The sequence below is a fragment of the Myotis davidii genome, unplaced genomic scaffold, assembly GCF_000327345.1.
Source record: "Myotis davidii unplaced genomic scaffold, ASM32734v1 scaffold159, whole genome shotgun sequence".
NCBI classification, from domain to species: Eukaryota; Metazoa; Chordata; class Mammalia; order Chiroptera; family Vespertilionidae; genus Myotis; species Myotis davidii.
Genome location: NW_006291231.1, coordinates 4,574,162 through 4,590,591, shown reverse-complemented (window position 1 = coordinate 4,590,591; position 16,430 = coordinate 4,574,162). Strand labels below are relative to the sequence as shown.

Genomic DNA, 16,430 nt, shown 5'->3' with positions numbered 1-16,430 from the left:
TCTATATTTATTGCAGAAACAGTTTAGAAGCTAGGTAGAACTAGCTCATTAGAGTTTACTTGAAAACTTTAGCTAGCTCTGGGTGGTTTTACCAGAGGCAGAACATACTATACTGGTATGTTCTCACACTACTTATTCTGTTTGATGTAGCTGCAACCTAAAGGAGGTCATTTGGCTCTGTAATATCCTAAATTATTGGGCCATGCAGATTAGAAAATGTGATTGTATGTTTTGAAGATTCATTAGTGATCATCAAATTAGAAGTATGCCAGCGGCCTACATTTCTACTCATATAATTAGATTATGTCTAATGTTTTTTGTATTTAGCAGCTCATTTTTATCTTTATTAGTGGATGTTACTACAGCAAAATTGTAATTGTTTATGAAAGCAAAGCAATTAATTATTTATATTCATCTATTCTCGAGGACAATTTGAAAATGCATCTATTTGATAAATTTAGTCTAATATATACTCGAGTAAGTCAATATACTGAGAATAATTATTGAATCAAACAATTTATAAATGTTTTGTTAACATTTATTTTTGCATGTTCATGTAGCTTTATGCACATTAACTAAATGCATTGCCATTCTTTTTTTTTTTTTTTATTGTAGAAGGCCTAAAATTTCGGTTAACTTGTAGTATGTTTTGTAAAAGTCAGGTTTCTTTAAGCCATACAAGTAATTTTTTTGTGTTGTAAGAAATTATAAGCCTGGCATATTTCTATGAAGCTTTCTTCTCTCAATAGTTTTTATTTCTATGGATGCCTGATTTTTAAGTTTTAAAGCTGTATTTTGTCACTTTCTTTTTTTTTAAGTTTTGAATTTAAAGCTTCTGAAAAATTTGTAATTTCTATTGAATGCAACTGTAAGTATAATACAATAAATACTAGTATTATTTGTGAGCTTTTTAGCAACTGGTATTTTAATAGACACTAAATCTTGTATCTACTTATATTTCTGGCTGTTTTTTTGCTTGACTATTAGAAAGCAGAAAAATAAATTTATTAAGTATAGGTATTGAACTGCATTTTGTAAGTTAGTATTACATAGTTTATTTCTAACATTTTACTTTCTGATTTCTCAGTCCTTTTGTAGTGTGTGTGTGTGTGTGTGTGTGTGTGCAAGCGCACGCCTATTCTAAGCTGCCAGAAATACTTTTCTATAACATTGTTGGCTTTTAAGTAAAGTACAGATATTATTTAATTTTTAGAATAGATCGTGTACTTAGATTGTTTCAAAGTAATTCAGTGAGATAATAAAATAACAATATGCATTTCAGTAGTTCTTAACTTTTTTAGGGTCATATTTTGGTAATTGGTTGAAAGCTATGGATTTTCTCTTAACCTTTTTTTTGTAGTTTATTAATCTTTAAAAAGAGATGGGATGGGGGGGGGGAGAGAGAGAGAGAGAGAGAGAACAGAAACATCCATTTGTTGTTCCACTTATTTATGCATCCATTGGTTGATTCTTGTATATGCCCTGAACAGTGATTGAACCCACAATTTAAGATGCTCTAACCAACTGAGCTACCTGAGCTACCCAGTAGGAGTTGGATTTTCTCTTAAGAAAAATGCTCAGGAGCTCGATGGATTTCAGCTTAAGAACTCCACAACTGTCTCCAATATTGGTGACTCTTTATTTTCATTCCAAGCAAAGCAAAGCAAAGTATAGCAATGCAAAGCAAAACAAAGCAAACCAAAACAAAAACTGTGATTTGTAGAGTCACTTATTTTACTTTTTAATCATTTGAAATATTCTTACCAAGGCTTGAACGTGCTTATTTAAATTTATTTTAGGATAAAAATTAGTTTGTTAATAAAATTAGTAATCTTATTAAGTTAATGCCTATATAAAGTAAAATATTAAAATAATACTGAAATATATATAAGTAATAGCCTCTTCTCTCATATCTCCAGTCTTTGTATTTTTTAAAAGATAAAAACATCTTTTCATGATAAAACTCTCAACATATTAACTATGGAAGGAATGTATCTCAACAAAATAAAGGCTATCTATGACAAGCTCACAGCTAACATCATACTCAATGGCAAAAATTGAAAGCTTTTCCTCTAAAACCAGGAATAAGACAAGGATTCCCACTCTGACCACTTTCATCACAGTACTGGAGTTCTAGCCAGTTCAGTTAGGCAAGAAAAAGAAATAAAAGCTATCCAAATTGGAAAGGGAGAAGTAAAATTTTCTTTGTTTGCAGATGCATTATATTTTAATTCTATACCTAAGAGTACTGAGATTTTAACTCACTCCCACTTCCCCTTCAGTCTTTAAATGTTTGGGTAGTTGTGTTCACTTCATCTATTGTTTAGTTTTGACACTTTAAATAATGTTCTTACATCTCTATTTTTCATTCTAGCAGATTTTATGTTATCTCTTTGCACTTTGTAAGGTACAGATATTCTTATCCCTTCCTATTCTTCCTTCTACCTCTTCTATTCCCCCTTATCAGCTGAGTGTCTGTCAATTGTAGTGTTATTTTAACACTGTCAAGGTTGAAAAAAATTATATTCTCTTCGATCACATATATCTTGCATTTGTGGGGTGTAATAAGGATTCTAAAAGCTGAAAATCAATTAACCATTCTTTCACTATTAGGATTTGTAGTAGAATTAAGTAGTATTTTTGTGTTACTCTTCTTTCCTGATTAGCACTCTCTGGGCCCCTTTTTCTCTAGCTCAGGAAAATTTCTTTACCTAAATTTTTTTTATCCTTTCTATTAATTTCTATTATTAGTAGAAAGTTGGAGGTATTGAATGTCTTCTTTCTGTCTTTTTTCCTTTATTTTTTTGTTTCTTGTATTTTTACTTTACGTATTAGGATTGTTGTCCCACTTTATTTTTGATTATCATTTAAGGCATTATCTTTTTTAGCCTATGTATTTATGATTGTTCTTCTGCAAAGCCTCTGAAGATCTAATGGTTTTCATTTTTGTTCTCTTCTGTTTTTTAAATGACCTGCTTCCTTCAGATTTTTTTTTTACTTTTTTTGGTTATTTTTCTGTCATTATTAGATTTTTTCACTCATCTAGTGATTCTTGATTGTCAGTTCATGTTTGTGAATGGATTCTTGATTGTCAATTCATGTTTGTGACTGATGGGTTAGGTTAATATTTCTGGGTAAGTGGTTTTGATTTTCTTGCTATCTTTTTTTTTTTTTTTATTAATCTCTTGGAGCCCTGTGTACATGATGGTGCTTATTGACCAGTCAGTTCATAGGGTGAGCACTCAGGGAACCAGTCTTTAAGCAAGGAGTTTTTCAAAATGCCAGATCGGAACAGGTTTTACTTTCTGATGCTAATATATTCTCTTTCCCCACTCTTCCCCTCCTCCCCATTTCCCTTTGGAACTTCCTTTGGTTTATTTAGAGATTTGTTTTTGTTTTTTTCTTTTACATAGCTTCCCTTCCACTTTTCACTGCTGCTTACCATTTCACCTATTTCCTTTAGGAAGCCTTTCTGGACTTCTGTCTGGCTTACTCAGCTGTGGTCTTCTCTGGCACTTAGTTTGGGCATTAATTTCCTTCATTGTTTTATCTGTCAGTACATGCTTCTTTTCTTCCATCTTCCTACAGTTTGTTAATATTTCTTATTTCCCTCTAAGTCTCCTATTGATAATAGATATACCAAGTTACTGATAAAAATCGAATATTGCCACAGAAGAGTATATCATAGTAAGAACACCTTGCAATTTTGTAGATTAATGATTTGCCTTTTTTTGCTGTTTCTATTTATAGTCTTTCTGTCCATACATGTCTTGAAACCTGGGTACATGAATGGGGGTTATTGACTGGTGAGTTCCCCCACTCCACCCTCAGGTTGGTTCAAATTAGGCAGCATTGAGGTGTTGTATACACTTATAGTATAGGCTGGCAGCATTGAGGTGTTGTATATACTTACAGTATAGGCTGGCAAGGAGGAGCTAACCTACACTGCAGATCTAGATAGACAAGCACAGACCAGACTTTGGGAGGTCACAGAATTAGCAAGAAAAATAATAGAGGAAAAGTGGATAAGAATATGACCTCAGGAATACGATTCTTTGTAGTTATATTCTTTTTACAGCACTTCCTAATTTTATGATGCTGGTCAAGTAGTGTAATTTCTCTAAGTTTCAGGATTTTTATTGGTAAAATTAGGTATTGTAATAGTATCTTATGATTGTGAGAATTGATGAGCTAATCTGTTTAAGTACTTAGCAGAGTAAGTGCTCAGCAAAAGGCAACTGAAGAGAATTTAAATAAAAAATCTAGGTTACTGGATTTTATTGAAAAATTAGAATATCTAGTATTCTTGAATGGTAACAGTTGTTTACGGCTGAGTAGTGTCTGCCCCTTTTAAAATGGGGTAATTGCTTTTCAGCTTGCCATAGCTTCCAATATTCCTTTTTAATTCTTAAAAATATATTTTTATTGATTTTAGAGATTAAGGGAGAGGGAGAGAGTGATAGAAACATCAATGATATGAGAGAATCATTGATTGGCTGCTTCCTGTACGCCTGCCCCCCATCCCTCCCACCCCCATTGGGGATAGAGCCCACAACCTGGGCATGTGCCCTTGACCAGAATAGAACCTGGGACCCTTTGGTCTGCAGGCCGTAGCTCTATCCACTGAGCAAAACCGGCTAGGGTCCAATATTCCTTATTGTCTTACACTTTGCTTGTTTCATTCATTTATGTTATCTGCTTTGCATTTGGATTTGTGACTCTGAGGTTACTGGTTTCAGCTATAGCTAAAAGAATATCTAGTTTTTAGAACTGGGTTTTCTTTGGCATTAGGATGAATCAATACAGAAGGCAGAAATACAGACAGTATTAGAAGAATAATTCAGGCAAGGAAGTGCCATCTCATTCAGAAAGTGACTTAGGAACGCTTGTAGCACTTTGGTTGGCATATGTGGGGTTTGGTGATGTGCTTCAGGTGAATGAAGAGCCTGTTATGGGGTCTGATGATATGTAACCGGGAGGGTTTTAGATAGAAATCATGCAGCTGAAGCCTAGAAATGTTTAGAGATGGAAATAACTCATTTATGAATCTACAATAGCTGTTGACTGACCTAAGTGCCCAGCAGTGTGCTAGGTTCAAAGATCACAGTTACATAAAATAAGAGCCCTTGTCATTAGATACTATAAGTAATTATCATACTGTGCATAATATAAGAACATCTTTAGAAATCTCCTGGTCTAATCCTCCTGTTTTACAACCACTAAAATAAGATTAGACAGATTAAACCTTGTCTAAAGTTTTATAACTATTTGGGATTCCAAGACTCCTTTTTTTCTAATTCTGTGCTCTTTCTAGTATTAGACAGGCAACATTAAAGAGGTCTGGATAGCAGAGATCCCAAGATCTGGGAGAAGGGTTCAAAGATTGGGACTTAGGTATGAGGGAAGGTTATGTTACCTTATATAAGAGTTACTCTTAGCAGATTGGAGCCAGAGTTTCTTCTTGGGGGCTTGAAGAAGTAAGTGTCCATGTCAGAGAAACCCTTGTGGCAAGGACCTGTAGGCAGCTGCTAGCAACTGTAGGTACCCTGTAGGACCTGAGGGTGGCTTCCATCTGGAGAGCTAGCAAAAAGCTGAGCCCCTCAGTCTTACACTGCAAGGTTATGAATTTTGCCCACAATCTGAAGGAACATGCAAGAGGATTCTTTCCAACTTTAGTCCCCAGATGAGAATGCAGCCTAGCCTAGCTGATATCATGAATGAAGCCTGTGAAAACTCAAGCAAATGATTCAGCTGAGCCATATCCAGACTTCTGATCCATGGAAACTGTGAGCTAATAAATGTGTATTGCTGCTAAGTTTTTGATAATTTGTTATGCAGCAATAGAATACTAATACTTTTGAGTCCAAGTATATTGTATTTTTTTAGTGTAGTGTCATTATATAATAAACACAGCACTTTGCCATCTAATTTGAAATACATAATCACTCCATTTAAAAGCATGATAGTCACTGCAGTTTGTGGTATGCTGGGCAGCAGTGTGAAATGATGAGTGCCACATAGGATCTCTCGCAACTACTCAACTGTTCTCTTATAGCATAATGCAGCCATTACAGTACATAAACAAATTAGCATGGATTCATCTTCATAAATATTTATCTATGAACACTAAAATTTTGAATTTTATATAATTTTCATGTGTCGCAAAATGTTATAATCCTTTTATTTCCCCAACCATATAAAAATGTAAAGACCATTCTTAGTTTGCAGCTTGTACAAAATAGGCAACAGGCTGGATTTAGCCTGAAGTTTGGCTGGAGTTTGCTGACCATGGCTGTAGACAAACTTGAAGGCAATTCTGTGTTGTTGTTTTTTAAAATCTTTATTGTTGAAACTATTACATAGGTCCTCCTTTTTCCTCCATTGACCTCTTCCAGCCTGCTGTCCCCTCCCCGAGGCCCTCACCACCCCATTGTCTGTGTCCGTGGGTTATGCATATATGCATACAAGTTCACTAGTTGATCTCTTCCCACCCACCTTACCCTGCCTTCCCTCTGAGGTTCAACAGTCTTTTCATGCTTCTGTGACACTGCGTCTATTTTTGATAATTAGTTTATTTTTTTCATTAGATTCCACATTTGAGTCGCATAAGATCATGTGATACTTATCTTTCTCTGCCTGGCTTATTTTGCTCAGCATAATGCTCTCCAGGTCTAGGCAATTCTAATATTATTTGAAGGTACTATCATAAGGAAAGTATTAGCATTATTTGAGATTCTTAAGAAAATATTTTAATAAAAATATAATTTGTTAAAAATATTTAAAAAACGAAAAATCTTTTATTAAAGTTTATGGACAGTTTCCTGAATGTGGTGAACTAGATGGAGTGAAGTAGGAAACAGCTTCATTTCTCACTAATTAGTACAGTTGACCCCTTGAATAATGCAGGTGGATTTTTTTTCAATTGACCCTTGTAGTTCAATTTCTCTGCACTGGTGGAGGGCTGACTGTAGTTATTCAGAGATATTTGGCAACCCCAACCACTCATGTTCTTCAAGGGACAACTGTATATACTTTGATTATTCTTCTTCACTCATAGATAATATCCTAATGAGTTCTGCCCCATTCCATTTTTTTCAATTTAATATGACTTTAACAACTGTTTAATAGTTTTAAAATCCTGTTTTCTAATTTTAGTATCAGAGTCATCTTGGAATCTGTTTTCTTTGTTTCCCAGTTGTGGGTACTACTCACTGCTTATTTGCATGTCTGGTACTTTTCAACTGTATGTGGACATTATGAATTCAACATGGTTTAGAGTCTTGATTTTTTGTCTTTTCAAGTATGTTGAAATATGTTCTGATTCTGATGCACAAAATGAACTAACAAGCAAAATAAAGACAGACTCATAGATAGCATGCTGACAACTCTGAGGGATGGGGTGGGTTGTGGGGTTGGGTTGTGGGGTGGAGGAATTCAGAAAAAAAGGAAAAAAAGGAAAAACTCTTGGGCACAAATAACAGTGTGGTGATTGCTGGGGGCAGGGGGAGGGGGTGGAAGGAAATAGAGGGAGGTGGAGGAAGAGGAATGTATAGAAGGGGATGAATCAGATGGAAGGAGACTTGACTTGGGGTGGTGAACACACAATACAGTGTACAGATGATGTGTTGTGGAATTGTGTACCAGAAACCTATATAATTTTCTTAACTAATAGAACTACATTAAGTTCAATAAAAAGGAAAACAACATTTTAAAAAAGTATGTTGAATTATGTTCTGAATGCAGTTAATTTAATTGGAGCTATTCTTGTCTAGGCTTGCTTTTAGGCTTCAGTTGGAACAGTCTATAGTAGTTTTTTCTCTAGGTCAGCAATTTTCAGCCAGTGTGCACAAGAATTTTTAAAACATTTAATACTTGACTGTTTAGTCAGGGGCACTGACCTCTTTTCCCTTAGATTGTCAAATAAAAAAATGATAATAGCCAACACAACAGTAGCCATCTGGTGTGAATGAAAATCAAAATTATACCCTTTTTTTTGTCAGATCGGCAAAAAACATATTTTTTGGTGTGCCGCAGAATTTTAGTAATTAAGTTTATGTGTGCCATGAGATAAAAAGGGTGAAAATCGCTCCTCTGGGTTATGGTCTTTACTCTTAAGACCTGGTCTTTGTGGTGTCTCATCTGAATTCCTGGGATATTAATGAGGTTCCTTCGTGACTAGACAGGAACTTTAAGGTCTTCCAGCACTGTGCAGCCGTTAGTGTCTGTTATTCATTTGTCCCTTTAGTAGCCATTGCCTGCTAGGTATGTCAGAATATTACTCCTCACATATGTAGCCTAGCCGTCTGCCTTACCATTCCCTAGCCCCGAAACTGCACAACTGCCTCATCTTCAGCATCATGTCCTACAAATTCCACTTACTTCAACATCCCCAAACACTGATCTGTGATCACTGTTTGCTGCCTGAGCTTCACCTGGGCTGTAGTCAGATAATTGTCCTTAGACCAGCGGTTCTCAACCTGTGGGTCGCGACCCCTTTGGGGGTCGAACGACCCTTTGACAGGGGTCGCCTAAGACCATCGGAAAAACATATATAATTACATATTGTTTTTGTGATTAATCACTATGCTTTAATTATGTTCAATTTGTAACAATCAAATTGGGGGTCACCACAACATGAGGAACTGTATTAAAGGGTCATGGCATTAGGAAGGTTGAGAACCACTGCCTTAGACAGAGAGCTTGGGCGAAGGTGAGACCCACCTTTCCTATTTCTCTTTTTTCAAAGAACAGTCTTCCCTGCCTAGTATCCAATGCTTGAAAGCAAGTGCTTCATATGTTTTTGCCCAGTTTTATAGTTATAGCAGGAAGGGAAGTTCAGTATCCAGTTACTCCATTATAGCAGAAAACAAAATAAACAGTATATATATGTAAAACTCAGTTCTGTTTTATATATACCAAACAGATGCTTACAGTTTCACCTGCAAAATAGAGTATGGTAAATATAATAATTTTTTTTTTTAATAAATAGATTGGATGTTAGGACTGATTGCATATCTGGGTGGGGGTTGCTAAAAATCAGAAAATATTTTTTGTTTAAACCCTTGTTACAATTGCATTATATAACAAAATAGGAATAGATAGGAATAAAAAGGCCTTGCTATTGATCCTAGTTTCTATGTTAGTGAGTATCTATTGAAGTCGAAGTGTCTTTAATTTCAAATAATAGGAATCAAATGGTTCAAGCAAAAATAGGCACATTTAAGCTTGCAAATTTACTGCAGAATCGAGATATGGTTGATGGGTGAAATTCCTAGAAAACATGAATAGGGCAGAAGTCCCCAAAACCTTTGAAATTTTTCTTTGAGCTTTAGTGTTTTCATCAGTATATTAGAAAATTAAAAACCTTCCTTCTCTACCTCATTAGGTTGATGACTGCCAACAATTCTTAACCTTGCCAAATTATACTTATTTTTTTAAGGCCTAGTTCAGATGTTACATAAGAATTAATTCTTTTTCTTGATAGGTAGCAAGAGTGATCTTTGTATTATCAATTCTGCATACCATTTCCTTGTACACCTGGTGGGTAATAAATATTTGGATAAATGAAGATCAAGTGAGAATGTGTATTTGATGAAGACTTTGGAAATTAAGTGTCTGAACATGTGAAAGATATTTTTATTCAGACCTTTCACCAATTTGCAAAGTATTCTCTTTTTCTGCTTTTAAATTGGAAATCTTATAGTAACTTATTGGAATTTTTATAGTGTTTTTTTATTTAATTGAAGTGATTTTAAGTTGGAAAGTCTAGGTTAGTGAATGTCTATTGGCTTATGAAATACTCAATACATTCTTGTTACTTTTTTAATTTTAAGAAGTAACTGAATCCCTAATTCCTTTGTTTTGTTTTTGTGAACTCTCTGTATATCCTTTATAGAAATAAAGAATAATGGTTAATTTAAGAGTCAACTGTGGTTTGGTTTATAGTGGACATCAGTAAATAGCAATAATGCATTGCTTGAACTTGTGTTAACTTCCCAAACATATATTTTTTAATTCTATAAGTTGACTAATTTTCTTTTCTAATTATTTTAGTTCTCTATCAAGATCAGTGCACATCATTGAAAAGAAAATTTTGAAGACATGTTTTGCTGAAAAGACAACTGAGAAACATCTTACGAATGGGATGAACACGCACCAGTTAATTGACTACCTACTGAAATTTGAATGTTAACATTACCTGCCTGGTACAGTTACCTAGTGATGTACCTATTCTCACCATACCCTACTTCAGTGTGCTTGTCTTGATTAAAGAATTCAAAGTGGAGTACCGCAAACTTGATATGGATAATAAAAAGAAAGACAAGGACAAATCAGATGATAGAATGGCACGACCTAGTGGTCGGTCGGGACATAACACTCGAGGACCTGGGTCTTCCTCCTCTGGAGTTTTAATGGTTGGACCTAACTTTAGAGTTGGAAAAAAAATTGGATGTGGCAATTTTGGAGAATTACGATTAGGTAAGACACTTTTGTTTATTCCTTTCTGTTGCAAGCATTTTTTAAAAAATGAAAGACACTTTCTAATGAAAATGATTTAGTTATTTAATTGTTTAATTTATTGCAATAATTTTAAAGAATATGAATATTGTAAATTTTTTATGTACTTGAATATTTATTTGTAAGGAATTCCCTAATGTATGAATATTTATTTACTTAAGATTTGCCATTCAACATATGAGAAGAAAAGGAAGTAAATGATAAAGTCCCAGCAGGCTGAAATAGGTGCCAGGAAAGCCGTTTCAGTGTATTCCTTAGGAGTGATATTTAGGTTACTTTTTCAGATTTGAAAACATTTAGTAACTGATCACTTTGGGAGGATATGTATGGCTTAAAGTCAAGGTAATATATAGAGACTATAAAAATCAGTAAAATTTACATGGTAATTTATTCACTTTCATTCCCCCAAGTATATCTAGGGTGGGGCTTAGGGTGGGGGACACAAAACACTGTTTTCAGTATCCTATCTAATAAAAGAGTAATATGCAAATTAACTGTCACTCCCTCACACCATCACAAAGATGGCGGTGGCCATGGCAATGGAGCGAGGAGGAGGCTTGGGTTGTTGCCCTGGAGATGGAGGAAGCCAAGCTTCCCGCCTGCCCTGGCTGGCCCTGAGCTCCGCTCAAGGCTACAAAGTTTCAATTATAGACAATGAATAAACCCCAGATACCTGCTTCCAGCCCGTGGTTGTGGCCACCCTGGGCCATCATCCCCTCATCCAGGCTGGCCAGGCACCCCAGTAGGGCCCCCACCCTGAAGGGGCTGGCTAGCCTGAAAACGGACCTCAGCTCCTCACCCAGGCTGACCAGGCACCCCAGCGGGACCCCCACCCTGATCCGGGACACCCTTCAGGGAAAACCAGCTGGCCTTCACCTGTGCACCAGGCCTCTATCTACACTAATTAAAAGACAAAGATGCTAATTGACCATAACTTTGCTATGCCCAAGCCACGCCCACCAGCCAATCAGAGTGAATATATGCAAAGTAACCTAACCAAGATGGCGACCGGCAGTCACTGAGCTGGAGCAAGCAGGAGGCTTGCTTGCCCCGGTGTTGAGGAAGCCAAGCTTCCCACCTGCTCTGGCCAGCTGTGGCCTCCGAAAAAGGCAACAAAGTTTCAATTATAGAAGCTAAATAAATCCCAGATACCTGCTTCCAGCCAGCCTCCACTGGGAGCTTGGGTGGCTGGGAAGCTTGGCCAGCCTACAAACAGCCATCAGCCCCTCACCCAGATTGGCCAGGGACCCCAGCAGGACCCTCCACCCTGAAGGGTCTGTGGCCAGCCTGAAAACCGCCATCAGCCACTCACCCAGGCTGGCCAGGCCCCCATCAGGACTCCCCTCTCTAAAGTGGGTGTGGCCAGCCTGAAAACGGCCCTCAGTCCCTCACCCAGGCTGGGCAGGCACCCCAGCAGGACTCCCACCCTGATCCGGGACACCCTTCAGGGCAAACCAGCCGGCCCCCATCCATGCACCAGGCCTCTATCCTATATAATAAAAGGGTAATATGCAAATTGACCCTAACAGCAGAGCAACTGGGAATCATTGGTCACTATACACACACTGACCACCAGGGGGCAGACGCTCAATGCAGGAGCTGCCCTCTGGTGAGCAGTGCACTCCCACAGGGGGAGGTCTGCTCAGCCACAAGCCAGGCTGACGGCTGCCAGCACAGCGATTTGTGGTGGGAGCCCCTCCCGCCTCCTCAGCAGTGCTAAGGATGTCCGACTGCAGCTTAGGCCTACTCCTCGCTGGCAAGTGGACACCCCCTGAGGGCTCCTGGGCTGCCAGAGGAATGTCTGACTGCCAGCTTAGGCCCAATTCCCCCAGGGAGCGGGCCTAAGCCAGCAGGTGGACATCCCCCGAAGGGTCCCAGACTGCCAGAGGGCACAGGCCAGACTGAGGGACCGCCCCCCCCCCCTCGAGTGCACAAATTTTTGTGCTCTGGGCCTCTATTATTCTTATAATCAGGCATGTTTGAGAAACATTGGTATATTTAAATTTCCTATGTACATTTAAGGAAATTGAAAGTCAGGGAAGTTTACCTGCCAGATGTAACACAGCAATTTCAGGACAAACTCAGGACCAAAACATAGGTTTTTAACTCATATTGGAGATGTGGCTGTGTTTACTAAACAAGAGTAACAAGGAGGAGGGCAACATGGTTATATGGGAGTCAGTATTGAGGTTCCTTGAGGGCTCTGGTCAATGGACCACAAATAGTGGAAATTTTAGGAAAAACAACAAAAACTTGTTCATAAATTTTTTTAGATCCAACCCTACTTGTTAGAAATAAGTTCAGTTGTGTGTTTCTCAACTACTTTTCCTTTTCATCTTGTAAAATACCCTAATTCATACTTACTTTTTCATTTTATTAGTGTGTTTTGTTGTTAATGTACTTTAAATCTTAAATTAGGCAAGCTAGTAAAAGGTAATGACATACCTGTAATATGATGTGACTGGTGGACTCTTGCATTTTAGTAGGTACTCAAATGTTTTAAAGGGTGCATGTTTGACTTTTTTTAAAAGGATATTGAATTAGATATTTTGAAGTTCTTAAACTGTTTCTGACTTTGGACTTAGAAAAAGTTTATTTACTTGTCTACCTTTGAGCATCATCATCCATCCATTCAAAATTCATTGCATGTTTATCGTGTATGAGACATGTTAAGGCACTGATAATACACTGGAAAAATATAAAAATTGTCCTTACCATTATGGAACACATAAGTCATTTTACCATTTGGGGCATCAAATTCCTTAACTTAAAAATGGGATTATTTCCACTTTCTAGGTTATTGTGAAGATTAAATTTAGATGACAATATGAAGGGACCAGCATTTTGCCTGCATATTTTAGGAAAGCAGTGATTCTGCTCCTTTAAAAGGCGATTTCAAAATATTTGTTCTTTTTAAAAATTAAAATTTTAGCATGTTATATGTATATTTAAACTTATATAAATTAGCTATACAGATGTATGTTATATATATTTATTTATATTATATCTATTTATTGTGAATATGACTATAATACTATAGCACCTTGGCCATTTTTATTCAAAACTAGTTTCATAGAATTTATTTCTAAATAAGTACATGTATATACATATCTGTAGTCTGTATATATGTGTATGTATATGTGTGTGTGTATACATATACACAAAAAATATCTAGTGAACCATTTTAACCAGGGCAATATGAGAAACTATATGTATCACATACTGAATCTACATATGCTATAAAATGAAAAAGTTAAGTACCCCTTTCTTTTGCAGTCTATAAGCAGGCAGAGGAATAAGATGATTTATTAATTCATCCATCTATCCATTCATCTATTATCTACTTATCTATTTTTTTATCTGAATCTATTCTTCCTGTGGATGTTTATTGAAAATTTGTATATGTTTATTTAAATATATTATCTGTATCTTTATATGTACCTGTGTTTTATGTATATTTATAATATTCAGTTGACCCTTGAACAACTATTAAATAAAGGAACATTTTATTCCATATTTGAAGGCCCCAAATGAGTTCTTGGTACAGAAAAAATTATTGTTAGTATAATTCTTTCTATACCTGGAATAACATGCTAATGTTAAAAGCTAGTTTAGTTTTGTTTTGTTAATCTTCACCTGGGGGTATTTTTCTATTGATTTTTCTTTGGGTGGGGGAGAGGAAAGAGACAGAGAGAAAAATATCAGTGTGAGACAAATTGATTGGTTGTCTTGGGGATTCGAATCTGCAAGCTAGGTACATGCCCTTTATTGGAATTGAACCCACGACCCTTTGGTGAGCTGGCTGACATTCTGACCAATGAGAAGCACTGGCAGGGGCCGGTTTATAAAGTGCTTTTTAAAAAAACACATTAGTTTTTTCCACAATTGTGGTGGATTAAGTGGAAGCTACACTGACACTCTCCCAAACTGGAATTAAAATATAGAAATACCATCTGGAAAATCAACTGAAGACTAGCTGGAGAGAACCTTTGTAACTAAGGACATAAAGTGGAGACCACATAGAGACTGGTAGGAAGCACCTACGTCACTCACATGGAGCACATACACAGCAGAAATGAAGTGAAACAGTAAAAAAATTTAAAAGAAAGATAACAATTCCTGACCTTGTAGTAAATAAATAATAAACATAAAGCACATGTACATACGTCAAAATGATGGAATTTTTTTTTTATATAAATAAATGGAAGATGGTGAAGTAACCACGAAACGTACATCGAGTCCAACATACCCCGAGGACTGTCTGTATTATAACCTTTGATATAGTTAAGTATGCCACTGGAGTTTTCATAACTTCTTTTTTTTTGTTTGTTTTTTCTCTTATTTCTATACTAGAGACCTGGTGCACCGATTCATGCACTAGTGGGGTCCCTTGGCCTGGCCTGCGGTTTTCGGGCTGAAACTGGTTCATTGACATCCCCTGAGGGATCCCAGATTGTGAGAGGGTGGTTCTTGGGTGACGCACCCCAGAATTGGGCTCCCTCCTCTCTGGTTCCGGGTGCGTCATCACCTGAGAACTACAGCTGCCAAGTCACTGCAGCTTGGCAGCTCCTGCGTTGAGTGTCTGCTCTGTGGTAGCCACTGTGTGTTATAGCTACCGGTCGGACGGTCACTTAGGCATATATCTCATAACTTATTGTGTTGTTCATATTTAAGAACTGTTGAAAATTATCTATCTATATCTATATATTTCTATATTTCTGTCTCTATATCTATTCTATATCTATATCTATATCCATATCTATATCTATATCTATATAGCTATATATATAAAAGCCTAAGCGACCATTTGACTGTTTGACCATGAGCTATGACGTGCACTGACCATCGGGGCAGACGCTGAACACACAGGCATGGAAACATGGAACAGACTAATGAATCTCAGGGGGAAGCAGGGAGAGGGGAGGGTGGGAAGAGATTAACCACAGATCTTATATGCAAATTAGAGCCCGGTGCATGGATTTGTGCACCAGTGAGGTCCCTCGGCCTGGCCTGCGGGGATTGGGCGGAATCTGTGCACTGGGCCTCTGACATCCCCTGAGGGGTCCCGGATTGCGAGAGGACACAGGCCAGGCCGAGGGACCCCACCAGTGCACGAATCCATGCACCGGTCCTCTAATATTATATATCAAATAAACATTCAGGTTCATCATTTTTATGTTTATTGATTTTTCTATTGCTCTTAACTGAAGTGTATTATAAAACTTATCTGAAAAAATGTAATAATAAGGACTAGACTATGATGCTATATCAAAATGGTGTTAAGCAAAATAGTTTCTTTTTCTTTCACATAACACAAACCAGAGGGAGAGCACCCAGGGCTGTCTGGGTACTTCTGCCTCAAAATATGGCTTCATATCTGTGGAATTGTGATTGCTCCAGTTGTTGCCACCTCGCAACAGGCATGAAGAAGAAAAAGGACCAGGAGAGCACACATTTATTCTTGGTAGTGGGGAGTGATAAACCTCATATCCAGAACTTTATCACTTGGCCACACAAGGTGAAAGAGAGGCTGAATGTAATCTCTAGCTGGTCAGCCATTTTATTTATTATTTACTTTTTAAATGTTGTTTTATTGCTTAAAGTATTACAAAGAGTATTATATATGTCTCCTTTTTTTTCTCTCCTTGACCTTCCCCTGGCCTCCCATACCCCACAGTGTCTTGTGTCCATTGGTTATGCTTATATGCATGCATACAAGTCCTTCGGTTGACTCTTACCCCTTTATTGATATTTTTAGAGAGAGAGGAAAGGAGAGTGAAAGAGAGAAAAACTTCAATGAGAGAGAAACATCCATCAGCTGCCTCCTGCACACTCCCTACTGGGGATGTGCCCGCAACCCAGGTACATGCCCTTGACCGGAATCGAACCTGGGACCCTTGGAATCCAACCCT

At 37.2% G+C, this 16,430-nt stretch overlaps 1 protein-coding gene across 4 annotated transcripts in view; it reads left to right on the top strand.

Moving 5' to 3' along the window:
- Nucleotides 1–5,694: 5,694 nt before the first annotated feature.
- CSNK1G3 (casein kinase 1 gamma 3) overlaps nucleotides 5,695–16,430 on the top strand; it is a 72,369-nt gene continuing 61,633 nt past the window's right edge. Inside the window, exons 1-2 of one of the 4 annotated variants that reach the window (XM_006764383.2) lie at nucleotides 5,695–5,786; nucleotides 10,054–10,479. In XM_006764383.2, the coding sequence (XP_006764446.1) occupies nucleotides 10,302–10,479 (178 nt within the window). In that variant the 5' untranslated portion in view covers nucleotides 5,695–5,786; nucleotides 10,054–10,301. Of the gene's footprint in view, nucleotides 5,787–9,508; nucleotides 9,541–10,053; nucleotides 10,480–16,430 lie in introns of those variants that run through there. The other 3 variants (XM_015564377.1, XM_006764386.2, XM_015564379.1) reach the window with 3 other exon arrangements.